Raw genomic sequence first — 16,039 nt, forward strand, 5'->3', positions numbered from 1 at the left:
ACAAAGCCAGAGGAAATAACTTTAATAGCTAACAAAATAGATTCAAGCTACAGAGCCCGCTAAAACCATCAGCTCAGGTGTAGGGGGTGAGGGCCAATCAGCTTGTAGTCAACAATTTCAAACTACAGAGAACATGCGCAATCTGAAGAGATAAGGTAATAGCCCCTTGTCAATCACAGGTGTCAATCAAGTGGTCCCACACCTGGAGAGGAACAGCCCATCCCAGATAAGAACTCCCAGGCCCCTGCGAGCCAAGCCTTTTTGAGCCTTCCCTTTGCTCTGGGTCGCTCCAAACCCTTTGGAGTGTACTTTCTCTTCTAATACTGGCCTTGAGTCACTGCTTCCTGCTCGGGCCCACTTTTTGAACTGTATTTTTTCTTCTGATAAACTGCTTTTTCACTACTTTACCTTTGTACCTCGTTCAATTCTTTGGTCAATACGCCAAGAACCTGGACATGGCGCCAACAAGGGCCCACTCTCCGGTAACATTCCTACTCAGACAGAGGCCTATCACACTTAAACCTATAGGTCATGATTTCGAGCCATAAATTTCTGTTTGTTTGTTTGTTTGTTTGTTTGTTTGTAAGAGCAGTCCCAAAAGCTCACTAAAAATTTCATTTGGATTTAACTTAGAATGAGAACCTTATGCTTAGTCCATGTTTCTAAACTCCACCTGATTTTGAAACACTGGACTTAAATTGATTTCTAACACTGATATACTTTCTAAGTGAACCTAAGCAAGGGACATGAGCCCCACATCACCCTCCCCACAAGATAATAAGGGAAAACACAATGCCACACTGAGAAAGGAGGGGCCATAAGATGATATTATCCAGCAAATGTCTCTTGGCCTCAGAATGCTGCCACTTCCCGCAGCTCCAGTCCTCGGCTGTGGTCCACCCTGAGTAAGTGAATTCCTCTGCGGAAACTTGCACACAATAAGGAGATGGTGTCGCCAACGGCCAGGGAAGTCAAAGGTCCTGATCCATCCAGCGACAAGGTGAACAGGCAGGCTAGAGGAGCAAAGGGTAACCAGGAGCTTAGGCCAAAAGTGCTGACAAGGCGCCCTCTGTTACTTCCCCCCAGGACAAAGCAGGACCAGGGCAGAGGACAACAGACAAGGACACTGATCTTCAGCTGCTGGCTACCCCTTGTGCTGCTCTCTTCAAGACAAAAGACAATGTGGGAACCTAAAGGGCAGTCTGGGGGCTGCCAACTGACCCAGTCTCCCTCTATCCGTCTCAGAACTACAGGCACACATCTGGTGGGCAAGGCAGTGCTTCAGACCTTGCTCTCCCTGCTGTTGGGCTTATGATCATTGAATCTAAAAAGCTACTCCCCCACCTCCCACAAGTATTATACCTGGGCAGCTGGGGAAGGCAACGCCAGGTGAGGGTACAGCAGGGCTGCCCTCACTGTGAAAGTTTGGCCTGTGTGCCACTTGACATGATCCCACATCTTTTCTGAGGGAGCTACCATATCCTCCCACGCTGGGAGTTGAGTTTCTGGAAGCTTACTGTAGGAGGGATTTGCTTTGAGATTCTCTAAATGAATGCTATTCCTGTGTCTGGCAGAACCCCATGTCCAGGACAGAAGAGCATGGAGGCAGTGGGGTGCCGGTAAGTCAGCTTTCTGGAAGAAAATACCAACGACCTTTATTCACAGCATTTGCCAAATTTTGTGGTGTAAATACTCCCACTGTCATCGTATTAAATATTCCCAAATATTTAACAATCAGCCAGTAGGAGCTGGATCCAGCACAGTGCATCGAGAACTCTGGGGAGCTGAGTTCCTTAAAACATCTTTTACTCTGGTGCTTTGAAGTATCATGGCCTTACTGTGATCTCAAAGCTTAGCGGCACAGTGAAAACAGGCCAGGGTCTTTCTGAAGCTGTCCTTACTCCCCCTTACCCCACCAAGAGTGGAGGCTCTCATTTTAGTCCTGGAAAAAGGAATTCAAAATGGCAATTCCTGTTCTTTTTCCCAGAAACTTTGAGGCTCACACATTAAAACCTGAGGAGGGGCATCAGGTAGAATGAACATAAAAGCTAAATATATTTGAGCTCTCAGGAGCGAGTCTGTACAACATGGTACCAGCGGTGACATGGGGATAGGTTCTAGCCAGAGGTTAAGCAGAGATTCTGGTATCTTTGTATCCTCTCTTAACCACCAGGGGACTGGACAGTGGCAGGACATGGGTGGCTTTGCTGAGCAATAAAAAGAAAGTTTTAAGGAAGCCTTTAGGACTCCATGTATCTTTGAGAAGCACTAAGAGTGAGCTCCTTACCTCCGGTATCCTGGTTCCAAATCTTCACCTTGCTGTCATGTGATGAGGTAGCAATGACAGGCATCAAAGCCAATGCTCTTGGAAGAAAGACACCGGATGCAACAGTCTGGAAATGCCCCTTATACTCACATATTCTGGTCCGTGTCTGCCTTAGGTCCCACAGCTGCGAAGTAATGACACAGGCTAGCTCGTACATACACATCTCTCCAGCTTCACACATACTTCATTCTGTGATATCCACCTCCCCACCATCTCATGACCCACCTGCTCCCTCTACTTCCCTACTCATGTAGCCACCTCTAATCTTCATCCATCCCGTCCACTCATCCAACCATCCACCCATCCAGTGATTATTTTAAGCATTAACTATGTCTCAAACAACCCTTTAAGGTGTGCCAGAAGGGCTGTTGCCTTTGTCATTACCATCACGGTTAGAGAAGTGAAGCTCCTAGTCCTGCCACATGACGGGATGATACAGCCTACTTTCTATGACAGCTCCAGAGCTGCTTTATATCAGCTTTTGGTATCTGGGTCCTGTGGGGACTCCAGAGCTAGGAGCACCTTCTCATAAGTACATATAGGCACAGACCTTCTGATTTAATGACTAGTCTGCACCTTGGTATATGAAGACTAGAGTCTGCCATAAGGAAGGCGCCAGTCTGCCTGTCCCACTCCTGCTGATACAGATCAGACCACACCTGGAGAATAATGTTCAGGGAGGAGAGCCAACTGAACTGTATCCAAAAAATAACAAAATCAGTAAGCCCCACGTCATCTAAGGAACAGTCGTCGGAACTGGAAATGCTCAGCTTGGAGAAGAGATGCTATATCAACAGCCTGGGATTTAACACCTTGACCTACCACTTCCTAGAGGTGTGGTCTTGTACAAGAGATTTCAAGTTGTCATGCCTCTATTTCCTCATCTGTAAAATGGGAATGATAATGAACTTAAATCACACGGTTGTTTTAAGGAGTAAATGAGATAAATGCATGTAATGTGCTTAGCCCAGTGCCTAGCACATAGTAAATATTTGATAAAATGGGAGCTGTAGTGGTTCTATTTGGATACTAGATTACTCTTTTAATTGGTATTCTACAATTAGGAATCCAAGGTACTTTGGAGGAGCCTCGGCAATCTATCCCAACATGAACTGTAAGGAAAGGTATATGGCAGAGGGATGCAGTGGACCCTCAACCAAGCCTGGAGCTCCAAGCTTCCTAAAGAGCTTGAGCCTCCTTTACTGTGACCACACACACGACAGGAAACAGTTGGTTCTTCAAAGAGTCCTTAGCTTTTCTCAGCTCTGCTGGGAGGAGGGACATTAGCAGGCTGCTTCTGTGACAGCGGCCTTCCTATCTAGACGCTCATCTCATTTCTCTTTCCTGTGGTCAATTCAAAGAGCCCTAGACTAATGTATGTTTCTTGAAAGAAGCATCTGGAATGCAAAGGGTCACTCCCAGCATGTACATGGAATAGGCCTGAGCCATTAGGAGACCTGCCTGTGTCGCCCAGTGCAGGCATGAGGTCAGAGGCAGTTATTTGCTCATTGGCAACCAGACACCTGGAGCCCGCTCTCACCGTGGCTTCACAGCCTTCCCCTCCAAAGCCGTTGCTGCAGGAGATACACTTGTGTCCATCCTCACTGACCTCGCAGTAGGTCTGAATGTGTTGCTTTGTGGGAAATATATGAGCCACCTGCAGCCCCCGACTGTCCCATAATCTGAAAGAAATTACAGCAGGAAATGAGTTTGTTGTAAATGTGTTGGAAATACACCTGTAATTGCCTGTGAACAGAAACACCTTGGTTCTTTGCTGCTTTGGCCAATCAGAATAGAAAGTCATGATTTACCTAAAAACAGCAGCATGAACCAGATCAATCTCAGACACTCCTAGGCTGGCAGGAAGTAACCAAATGACATCTGAATTCTTTCTATTTTGAGATCTAGTTAATAGGAATTTAGACCAAGCATCTTAATTGTACAAGTTAATTTGTTAATTTGGTCCTTAGGGATACTGCTTTCAACAGACAAGAGGATATTTCTGTGCCTGATTTTAAAAAGATGTTTTAAGCTACTTATTTTGATACAGGAGCAGTCATCATTCCAGAATCGGATTCAAAAGATTTACAGGCCTTGGCCAACCTGGGCCATGGGGTCCAGTGGAAAGTGTTTTATTTCACCTCGTCTCATTCCTACCATTTTCTAAATAGAATCTCTTCTGAGAGCCAAAGTTTCTAGTCGCATTTTCTAGTCTAACAATGATTTACTCATGTGACCCCCCCTGATGGTGATTCTGACCCTGCTTGCCCAGAGAAGGTGTCACCTGAGGGCTGGGGATTGAGAACATCGGGAGCTGCGCAGGGACAGCAAGTAGAACCAGGCAGCGCTAGTGGTGGGACGAGCAAGTAACTGATCCTGAGGTTAATCTGAACAGTTCATCCAGCAGAGGCGGGCAGAATCAGCTGCTTTGAAACCAATCTGAACAGGGCTTTTTTCCTGGCCCGACTTCCTGGCATTCCGCTTCTACCCAGGTGATCCGTGGGGCCAGATCAGGGAGGCCCCAGCCCCAGCAAGGGGAGAAGGCCCTGGGAAGGGGCACAGCAGTGTAGGGAAGCAGAGTGGGAAGAGAGTGGTGTAAGCATGGGAGCCACAAACCTTCACCAGAAACACCTTCACTGCTGCTCAGTGAGCCCACCTGATGGTTTTATCTTCAGAAGTCTGTAGTATATATGGTTCTCTGGGGACCCAGCACAGGTGCGTGACCTCGAAGAAGCACAATTTCAAAATGTCTCCATACCAAGCCATTCCTCTGCTGGAATTCCTGTAAACTGTGCTAAATACCATCTCTGCACCACTTTTCAAGGATGCTGAACTAGGAAATTTGACTTAGAGGGATTTCATGTTTTGCATATACCCACCAGTCATGTTCTACTTCCATTTCCTAGATTATCAACGCCCATGGTAGCAACTGGGCCAGCTATCAGTACCCAAATGCATGCAGGCACTCTTAGAGTGCCTGAACCCCAAACATGCGGTAGAGAACTGCTGGCTGGTGGCAGCTAAGGGGAGCAGCCCCTGCTCTAAAGTGGGACCACTGAAACCCTAGTCAGAGGCAAGCAGGGTTCAGGAAGTGTTCTTTCTCTTTATCCCTGCAGCCCCCTGCTGGACAGGCATGAAACAGTTTTCAAAACAACCTAAGGTAACAGGATGTTCTTTTGTTCCAGGAACCTCCACAAATAAGGAGGGCATGGGGTAAATACATATTGCCATGGACAGTGGTCTTCAAAATTGGAAAAGATGACTATAACTGACATTGATGACCACTAAAGGAACAGCTACCAGGTCAGGTGATATAATTCACCCCATTTATAAATGAAGACATTGAGATTCTAAGTAACTTTCTCAGCATAACACAGCTAAAATGTGATGGATCCATGATTTGAAACCAGGTATGACTGACCCCAAAGGCTGTGGAGTTTACATATCCGTCTGCTACCAGAAAACACTGGCTTCATAAACAGCAAATTACACAGAAGGCAAACGGCAAACGGGACTACTTCTCTGCATAATTTTATAGAGAGAGAACACAGAGCATAAGCTGGGGGCTCCTGGAGGACAGAGACCGTGTCCCTAGTCATTAACTCTGTTCCTAGCACAGTGTCTGCCCCACAGAGGAAATAGAATAACTATATTTTGAAGGATTAAGTGAGGACACCACTTAAAATTCCAATATAAACTAGTGGAATTGTTCTCTGGCGCAGACCTTAAGAGATCATTGAATCTGATAACCCTGAGAGGCCCAGGTGTGACAAAGGGTTAAGGGTGAGCAGTAATGAGGACACAGGCCGCTAATGCCTGGTTGTGTGTCTCCTGATCTCTCGCCCAGGCCCTTTCCCTCTCCCCATGCTCCCTTCTGATGCCCTGCTCTGTAGCAAGTTTGAGTTCGTACCAGGTTCCTGGAGACTGACGCTCTCTCCACACACTGTCCAGTCCCCACATCCCACAGAAGCAGGGTGTTGTCCCGAGAGCCAGTGCACAGCTGTGACGAGTCTTTGGAAACAATGGCAGGAAGATGGTCCATCAGATGGACTTGAAACAGGGCTTTTCAGCAAGTACAATGGATGGCGTTGGGAAGAGCTCTGCTGTACTTTACCTGGACTCACAGCCAATCCAGTGACCACCATGGCATGGCCGGAGAACTGCTGCCTTGGTTGTGAAGAACCGTGCAAGTCCCACATCATGACCATCCTGTCCCGAGAGGCGCTGAAGAACTGGTTTGACTTGTGAACACAGGCTATCTGCTCAAGAAAAAAAAGCTCCGGTGTGCCTGCTTGACTGGACTTTAAAATGGGAAAAAGACCGGGGGTTAAGTGTGAGAGCCTGATGTTCTAAGTGTGGTTCAAAGTGCACTGCATCTAGCAGGTAAATATCCCATTCCGTGCGGTGGGATCGTAGCCGATGCAGACTTTCATTATGATGGAGTTTGCAGCCAAATTTTTGGTTCATTTAGGTGGACTTCAGAGAGCAGAGTCGTATAAAGTAGCCTTCTCTATCATTTCCTGCAAACTCACTCTACTCTGTAAAGCTATTTAACAAATTAATTTGTAGTTAACTATTGCTGGCTTTTAAAAAATGTCTCCAAGTAGACTAGAAGATTCCTAAACATAGATATTTTGTCATTTTTCTAACTATAGTAAACACACAGTAAGCCTTCAATACATCTCCCTGATGCATTAGGATCAGTCATGGAGAGTTATTCTCTACCACCTGAGTTATTAAGGGCTTAATAACATACCTGTACCAATAGCTAAGTGAATGGTTTGTCTCTGCTCTTCCTGGAGTAGGACTTCACGGTATCAAATAAAGCCCTTGCATTTTTCCTTAAGACTGAATATTCAAGCACTCTTACTGTCTGACCCTACTGGATATTCCTTTATTCGGTTACAAATTCCCTCCATGATAATAATCAGCTGACAATTACCTTGGTGACTTCACGTTCATGTCCTCTGAACCTTTTCACCACGTTTCCGGCTTTCCAATCGTAGGCCACAACTGTCTGCAGAGAGTCATTAGTATATTTTAGTTGAACTAAAATATTTTTGTATATTTTTCTTTAATGAAAACAATAAGCCTTTACTTCATTCTCTACCTAATTTCTCCCTCTCTGTCAAGAGACTTGCATCAAGTACTAGGGTTCTATTGCGCCCCTTCTTGCATACCCCACCCCCCACTTGGAGTCTCTTTGTTTCCTCCTGATTGTTCCTCTGTCTCTTCCCGCCCCTGGGCCACCTCTCTGAGCCTTACTGATGGGTTTGGGATAACACTCCGCAAGGAGAATTGATTCAGCTTGAGGTTCTGGTTGTAGATGCTGAAGGAGAATTCTACATGGGATTAGGTTTTTTTCTCCTAACTATACCGCACTCTTATTTTAGTCATTTTTTTTTTTTTCAGTTTACCATCTTAATTACTTTTGGCTGTACAGTTCATTAGTGTTAGGTATATTCACAGTGTTGTGAAACTCACTGCACTTTTTTTTAATTTCAAAAAACTTCATCCATATCCCATCTACCAGAGAGAACCATTGTTAAAATTTTTTTTCCATCCTTTTTCCAGGTATATACTTTAATATTTTGTTGTAAGCATTTCTCCCCCGAAACAGCATTTCAAAAGCATTCTCTGGCCCAGTCTTGGAGCATGTTAGCACTTGACCTGCATAAATCCTAGTTTCTTAATCTGCAAAATGGAGATGCTAATCCTTGCCCATCTATCTACCCCAGCAGCTGAGGAACATATAAATAAAATTTCATATGTATAAGATGATACGGATTTTAAGATAAAATACTGCCAATAAAGTATGATACCATGCTTTATTATCAATTTGTAGATACATACTGATTTCAGAGGTGTTAAAATGTGAATACATGTGCATCTGAGAATCAGTGAAAGACAGTGTGAGAATGGAATTCGAACATTCTAAAAGGCTATTGAAAATGAGAGTCATTATTTACTACAAAAGAATCAACATTTTTGCTACCAATATCCTAGCTATGAGGGCTATGATAGATCCAAATATGAGTGAGATTCAAAGTGATAGTTGGAGGAAGCACGAAAACAGAGAAGAGAGGAATCACGACGCACACTGAGGTAGAGATTTTGGCAAAGGAGCTGCATAAAAGAAGACTAGAAGGCTCCTTTTACTGACAAATAACTCCTGTGTCTGTACGTAGGTGTAAAAATGGATTGGCTGGAATAACACTTGTCATTTATAAAAAGCATGTAAGTGGCCTGGCATAACGCTAAGGATCTTACCATTTAATCCTCACAACTGTCCTGTGAGGTTGGCATTATTATACCCATTTAATAGATAAGAGACTGAAGTGCAAGAAAATTAAAAGACTTGCCCAAAGTGATTGGAAGTGACAGAGCAGGGACTTAAACCCAGTCTGGCTAACTCTAAGCCCATATTTACACTACTCAGCACTGCCGCCAGAAATGCAAAACCAGCACTTCCTTCCCACACATCTTCCCTTCTCTGCAATAAGTTGGTTCCCGGGAAGTATTGCAAACCCCACCTTATCTTTTCCTCCAGAGACACAAAGGTCTGAGTTCAGAGCAGCAACAACAGAGACGGTATCCACGTGAGCTGGGGTATACTCTTGAAAAGCTTTAGTTTGAATTCTGTCTTCTATAATTCCATCAGGCCTGCTAAAGAGAGGATGGAAAATGAGAGGCCCATGGTATGGGGGTGCACAGTGGAGCAAGGGGAAGAAGAGTGTGAGCGAAGGTAGCAATTCAGGCCAGGCTGAGGAGAAAGATGGAAAAGGAGCAGAGAAAGGAGACCCCCTGACATTGCCAGAAGTGGTGTTATTAACCCAGTAAATGCTCAGAACGGCCAAATCTGATAACGGGGACTCCTGAAGCCAAGAAGCCAGGAGTCTTTGCTCATTTAAAGATCATTCCAAAGATGCAGGACGCCTCTCTGTGTGGCTGCAGACACTAGCTACAAAGTTGACTGTTTCTTAGCCAGAAAAAAAAAAGACCAAACTACCAGTAACTGTTCAGGGAAGGTCATCAATACTTGCTCTGGGCCTTCTCTTTCTTTAGTGGAGAATTTCAGTGGGGCATGGTAACACTTGGGATCCCAAGGTAGGACTGTGGTACCTGTATTTATAAGTGCTGTGTTTCAGTTTGCTTTGCAGTTTCCCCATCACAGCATAGAACCGACACAAAACCTGAGGAGGAGCTCGTTTCAGATGGCACCTGAGTAGCAGCATACCTTGTGGCCGCTGAAAGCTGTGTTCCCTGTTCAGTAAAAAGAATACAAACTGTTCATTTTGTTAGGCACAATGATGGTAGTATGGTATGGGGTTCAGAGGAGCCACCCCAAGATGTGCCTCAGTGGTATGCAGATTACTCCAAGCAAAAGGCAACTTCAGCTGCAGGTTCAAGAGAAACTTCTGCCCCTCCCTTTAACTACCTAGAAGAACTTGAATTAGAGGTCTTGCTTACGAGAGATTATCAGAGATAGCTTCTTCTTATCTACCTATAGGGCAGGGCAAATTTCTATTTACCAAGTATCTGCTTTTCTTATCATCCTGCAATGAGCCTTTGAAACCCCCAGGCACCTTACTTCATTCCTAGTTCAGGATGTCTCATATACCTCAATCCTCCTTTCCATTTCTGAACCTCTCTGAACCTTTCCGCATGTGGGCTCTCTGACTCTCATGTATAAGGGGCTCCCATACAGATGTATGTATTAAATTTGGTTATTTTCTCTTGCTAATTGGCCGCATGTCTATTTGATTATTAAACCAGCCCAAAAAACCTTGAGGTTAAAGGAAAGTTTGTTCCTCCCCAACAATGGTCATGTAAAAACATATCCTTTTTTGGAAAAAGACTAATTGCACACATCTGCTTTTCCTCTTCCCTTTCTCACTCTTATGGCCCTGGGAATGCACCCTACAATAAAGCATTAGCAGATAAACAAAAACAAAACTAATACAAAAGCTCTGTGAGGTGGCCAATAATTTTTAAGAGTGAAAGGCAGTCCTGAGGCTAAAAAGTTTGAGAACCACTGACCCAGAACTGAAATAATGTCAATAATGCATGATACACTATATAAGAACACAAAGAGGGAGTGGCCAGTTAGTTCAGTTGGTTAGAGCGTGGCGCTGATAACACCAGGGTTGCCAGTTTGATCCCCGCATGGGCCACTGTGAGCTGCACAATCCTTTAAAAAAAAAAAAAAAAGTAATAACACAAAGAGTTTTTAAATGTTTTCCAGATTTATTTATGTTGTCCCAAACAATTAACACGGCTATAACTAAAGAGAAAGACAGATGCTCATCCATACTCTCATTCAGGAAACACCTCCTAAGCACCTAATTTGTACTGGTTAAACAGAGACAGAAAAAAGAGACACCGGAAGATGTAGCCAATGTGGACATCTGCTGGGACTAAAGTTATGTGATAGGGGCTAACGTCTGCTACTCTGTGTCCTCTGCAACTAGCTGTTCCCTGAGATGCCAGAGAGTAGAGGGAAATAACTGGGGACGTGGGAGTAATCAGTCCCCGTCTCTTCTGGGGTTCTGCTTAAAGAAGTTCTAGGCAATGAGTTTCTTATGGGCATGACCAGCCTAGTTCTAGAAAGAACAGTCTACAGGGAGAACAGCAGCTAAAACTCACCAACTACCATGTTTCCCCAAAAACAAGGCCTACCCCAAAGATAAGCCCCAGTTAAGATCGTCATCCAGATGGATGCATTTAGTACACTATGACGATGTTCCAGAAGATGACATGACTGTATTTGAATAAATGTAGATTGCTGTACATGAAAAAATAAGACATCCCCTGAAAATACGCCCTAATGCATCTTTTGGAGCAAAAATTGTTATGAGACCAGGTCTTATTTTCGAGGAAATATGGTACAAGACCTGGTCTTATTTCTGGGGAAACACGGTATTCTCAGTCATATCATTACCATTAACAAATAGAGTTTTCCAGAAGAATTTCAGCCTACCTAATGAGGAGTTGCCAGAACTGACGACCTGCCAAGAACAGGTAACCAGTACAGAAGTGCAGCGCAATGGAAGGAATACTGTGATTGGCATCAAGAGCCCTGGGCTCTGGCCCCAGCTCTGCCTCATCTCACTGTGTGTCCTTGAGTTCCTCCATTCCCCACTCCGCTCCTCAGCGTCCCCATCGATAAAATGTGACTTCAGATTAACGGTTTTTAGTAGACTATGTTCTCTCTAAGAGTAAGGACTCTATCATATTCATCTTTGTACCTCAAGTGGCTTGCACAGTGTGACAAAACATTTGCTGTGACGTAGTGACTCTAACGTCCCTTCTAGTTCAGACATTCTAGGATTCTCTATAATAAGCACCAGATGTGCGGACAGGAAAAATTCCAGGATAGTCTGCAAATAGCTTGGAATGTTGTATTGTTTGTAGACAAACAGCGGTTGCAGGGTGTTCCATCTGCCAGCCTAACCCATTGGATTCAACACTGTCATCAAACTAAGGACAAATGCCATCCATAGATCTAGGTCACTGGAAACTGCAGATGCTATAAATGGATTCGCTCTGCTAAAAACTGATGAGATTCTTAGCTGGTATCTTCAGAGAGCCATACTTCCCCCTTGAACAATATTCATGAGACATTCTAATGAAAAAATGACTTTTAGAATAACTTACCCCCAAACCAATAGGATCTTCTTGGTGAACTGCTGTATTCAATGCTTTGTAATGTTTATCCTTTGCAAAATAGTTCAGGCAGCCACTTCCTAATCTCTGTAATTAGTGAAAAGATGCTTAAATTAATCTCTTTTCAGTCTAAAAATATGTTTGCAATGAAAAATTTACAAGATAAATAACAGACCTTATTAACTAAAGACTAAGTGTAGTAGTTTTCCCTCACAAAGAGATATCTTAGAAAATTCCAAAATTTTATAACTTGCATATTTCAATAATTAGGGAAACTATACCATGTTAATTATACATCTGTTTTTAAACATGCAAAATAGAATATGTTTAAATGCATCACTAAATATTTTTATTTTATTCATAGTACTTCTGTTAAAAAATCCTCAGACATGACTTCTTACTTCAGAGCTTACCGTTGTTGTGAGAAAGACAATTTCCCCTGCTTAAAATAATATTTTAATATGTATGAATCATAGAATTTGAGATGGAAGAACTTTTCAAAATCACATATCAAATCTGGAGAATAAGGACAGAAACACCATGTACTCAAAATTTAACTAGGTAGTCCTCTTGACTTCTAGTCCAGAATTTCCATTACAAACGTCCACAAAGAAGAAACCAGTTTTATTGCCTTTTAACAACTCTATTTCAAGAATTCAAATAAATAAATTCTAATAATTGACCGACAGTATAGCTTATTCTAGAATTAAGAGCAGCACAGAATAATCAGAATAACATTTGACTAAGTGCATTGGCATTGTTAGTAGGGCTAGGTCTGAATTACAATTCTATAGTGGCGTTGGGCAAGTTGTTGAACCTCTCGAAGTCTCAGTTTCCTATGTGTAAAATAGGATAATAACTTTATAATTAGGCTTCTGTGAAGATTAAAAATAGCACTTAAGATGTGCCAAGGACTATTTTAAGTGCTTTATGTTTATTAATTCATTTAATCTATTCCATAGCCTCTAAAATAGTCACTATTCTCATTTTGCAGATGAGAAGAGTGAGGCACAGAGATGTTAAATAACTTCCCCAAGTTTATAAATAAGTTGCAAATAAAGTGGCAGGGCTGAAACTGGAACCCAGGCAGTCTGATAGCAGAGGCCTTGCTCTTGGCCAGCATACTATACTGCATCTCTACAAAAGGTAGTGTATATAAAGCCCTCGGTTCAACCTGGCAAACAGTTGATAGTGAATGATGGTTACTAACATGATTGCTAGATTAACAGTGATTGCAATATTGAAAGTAGCAATTTCACCCTTATTACTACTGGTCTTAACACACATATATTAAACATACGTAACAAATACACACAGAGAAAATACACAAACAGATATATGAGAATGGAGAAGACATTAAACTGAAGCCAATTTTGTCCTGACCAGAGTGATTGATTACACTAAGGCTAAGAATTTATTATATTGTATACCAAGGCAATTTAAAAATCTCGTGAACAAAGTACATGTACTTCGATAACGTCCATGTTGTAATTTATTATGGGTTAACTAAGCTAAGAAATGAAAATACTATTCAGTTATCTTCCACTGTTTATATTGTGAACATGTAATATACTTGAGAGGAGGGAATAATATATAGTGTCTTGTTCATTTTTTTATCTGTGCTTTAAGCATAGCCTCAGAATGGATGCAAAGGAAATATCTGTTGAATGGATGAATAAATGAATGAATGGCATACTAAGGTGAGGAGTCTCCTCAACAAGAAGCTTTTTAAGGAACCAACAATATAGGTAAGAGTCCTTGAAAACTGCTCAACAGCAAATCCTTCATGGAGCAGTTACCCTGCCCCATCCAATTTCAGGCCTGGAAAGGATGGAGAGAACTTGCGAAAACCATAAAGTCAATTATGGCTCTGAATGTCCTTGTTGGTTCCTAATGAAACTGGGTCTAAATCTGAATCCCAGGATCCATTTCTGCCCCAATTTGCTTTCCAAAGACCTCGAGATACCCAATATCACCCTAAACATAACTCAGAGAATTCTCTTTTAACTTTCCAGTGTCGGATTCCCTGATATATTTCAGCACACATCCAACTATTATTTTCCATGAAGAAACCGGGACTCAGAGTTGTGCTGCTAAAGATCACACAGACGCAGAGCTGGGGAACCGGACCTTATTTCCCTGGTCTCTTGGTCCATTGTTTATGTAAATGCTTATTTCACATTGCAACCCCTCTCCCCATATCTCCCTCTGCACACTTTTAACCCACACTCTGGGAGACCAAGGCATATAACTAAAACTCAAACACAAAATCACGGTAGAAGCACCTAGGAGATGATCTGATTCAACCCTCTAATAGTACAGATAGGTGAAACCAAGGCCCAGAGAATAATAAGGTCTGTCCAGAGTCATACAGGGAGTCATCAGTACCAGGCCAGAATCCCAACGTTGCCACAAGTTTTTCCTTTGTGGTTCTTCAGATCACAAACGCCCCTCGCCCTGTCCATGAGGACCGCCAAAGCTTATGTTTGATGTGTGTTGGGGGGGTGGGCGACCAAGATGGGAATCTAGCGCGACCCAACCCAAGGCTGGCCTTCGGAACTCCTCGCTTGGACCGCGAGGACTCTAACTTTCCCGCCCGCCCGCTGAGTCCCTCCTCCCCGTCGGGCTCCATACCCATCCGCAGGCTGCCCAGCCCGAAGCCGAGGCCGGCGGGATCGCGGAGCCGCGGGGCGTCCGCTGCCTCTGCGCTCCACAGCCTCCTTTGCCTCCGCCCCTAGCAACGAGGCGCGCGTCGCTAGCGTGGGAGTCTCGGCGAAAAGCCTCCGGGCGCCCCCGCCTGCTGCGAAACCTTCGTTCCGCTCTCCTGACGTCTGCCAGGGGCCGAGATGAGAGCGCCTCGCCCTGCTTCTTGTTAATATTTCCTTGATGAGGTTCCAGAGAAGAGGGCAGATGTTCTCAAGACCACGCTGCCAGAGAATCTATATAATGAAAGGAAGCGGGTACCACCGTAATAGTCACGGAAAAAACAACAAATGTCACCTTTTAAATTGTTATTCGCCCAGATAAAGGTGTTGCTTTATTTCTTTGAAGTTTTCCCTGGTTCCACCCAGGCAGAGAGCCCTCCTTTGGACCCTTCCCCAGAGCCCCCATTCCCCTATTCCTTTCATCAAACAGCCACCACCATAGAATTTTAATACCCTTTTGCGATCCAATGCAAAGACAGTTCTGGAAACTAACAGCAGCTACCAAAGAAACTTTTTGCAGTTTCAGTCACATTGCTTCCAGACTAGAGTCCATTCATCTCTGTAGTCCTAGTGCATAGCACAGGACCTGGTGTACAGTAGGGGCTTGTTGAGTGTTTGTTGAGTGAATGAGTGAATGAATGAATGAATGAATGAATGAATACAGGGATCTTAGCCAACACTTCTTTTGCACCCTAGTTGCTGACTCCTACAGAGCTGATCTCCCAGCAGAACTGCCTTCAAGGAAAACTTTTGAAATTTCTGAAAGTTAGGTGCCTCTGGGAACAAGGGTAAGGGTGGTGAGGGAAATTTACCTTCACAGAATACCAAGGCTGGTGATTGGGTCTCTCTTCCAACCCAGAGAAGGAGTCCTCTTCACAGCATCCCTGACCGGGTTCCTCTAAGCCCTCCTTGACACTCCCTTGGTGATGATGCATTCATTACTCTCTGAGTCAGTGGCCTGTTGTTAGACTTCCTCCTGCCAGGCGCTGGGATCTACCCCCGTACCACTTGCAACACTGACCTTAGTTCAGAGCTGAGGGCTCTCCCTACAAACTTAGTCCCTCTTCCCCATAACAGCCTGGCAACCTTCAACCAAGAGAGACTGATTGCCCTAGCACTGGGCTAGGCTCAGTGCAGCTACCAAGTTGACTTACCAGACCCCTGCTCTCAAGAGGCTTTAGCTCTGGGGATGTAGCCCCCCTGGAAGATGCTTTAGGCTTTAGGCACCTGAGACTTCCAAACTTAGGTATCTCTACCCAGACTTTTCCCAGACCTGTATATCCACCTGCTTCCTGCCCGTCTCCACCGGAATGTGTGAAAACACCTCATCCTTGACATGACT

General features: G+C 43.9%; 1 protein-coding gene across 3 annotated transcripts; it reads right to left on the bottom strand.

Annotated features, from left to right (window-relative positions):
- WDR31 (WD repeat domain 31) lies at positions 1-14,782 on the bottom strand. Of its 3 annotated transcripts, none has more exons than XM_019754642.2 (11): positions 14,627-14,782; positions 11,984-12,079; positions 9,449-9,589; positions 8,860-8,989; positions 7,269-7,343; positions 6,441-6,585; positions 6,237-6,337; positions 4,983-5,050; positions 3,867-4,008; positions 2,288-2,450; positions 1-1,013 (listed from the first exon to the last, which is right to left on the bottom strand). In XM_019754642.2, the coding sequence occupies exons 3-11, from the start codon at positions 9,559-9,561 to the stop codon at positions 853-855; spliced, it is 1,098 nt and encodes a 365-aa protein (XP_019610201.2). In that variant the 5' UTR covers positions 9,562-9,589; positions 11,984-12,079; positions 14,627-14,782; the 3' UTR covers positions 1-852. The 3 variants fall into 3 exon arrangements, with proteins under 3 accessions (XP_019610201.2, XP_019610200.2, XP_074186956.1); XM_019754641.2 differs by having other exon boundaries at positions 8,860-8,992; XM_074330855.1 differs by having other exon boundaries at positions 8,860-8,992; positions 9,449-10,517.
- Between the last annotated feature and the right edge of the window lie 1,257 nt (positions 14,783-16,039).

This window comes from Rhinolophus sinicus, linkage group LG04 (assembly GCF_036562045.2).
Source record: "Rhinolophus sinicus isolate RSC01 linkage group LG04, ASM3656204v1, whole genome shotgun sequence".
NCBI lineage: Eukaryota > Metazoa > Chordata > Mammalia > Chiroptera > Rhinolophidae > Rhinolophus > Rhinolophus sinicus.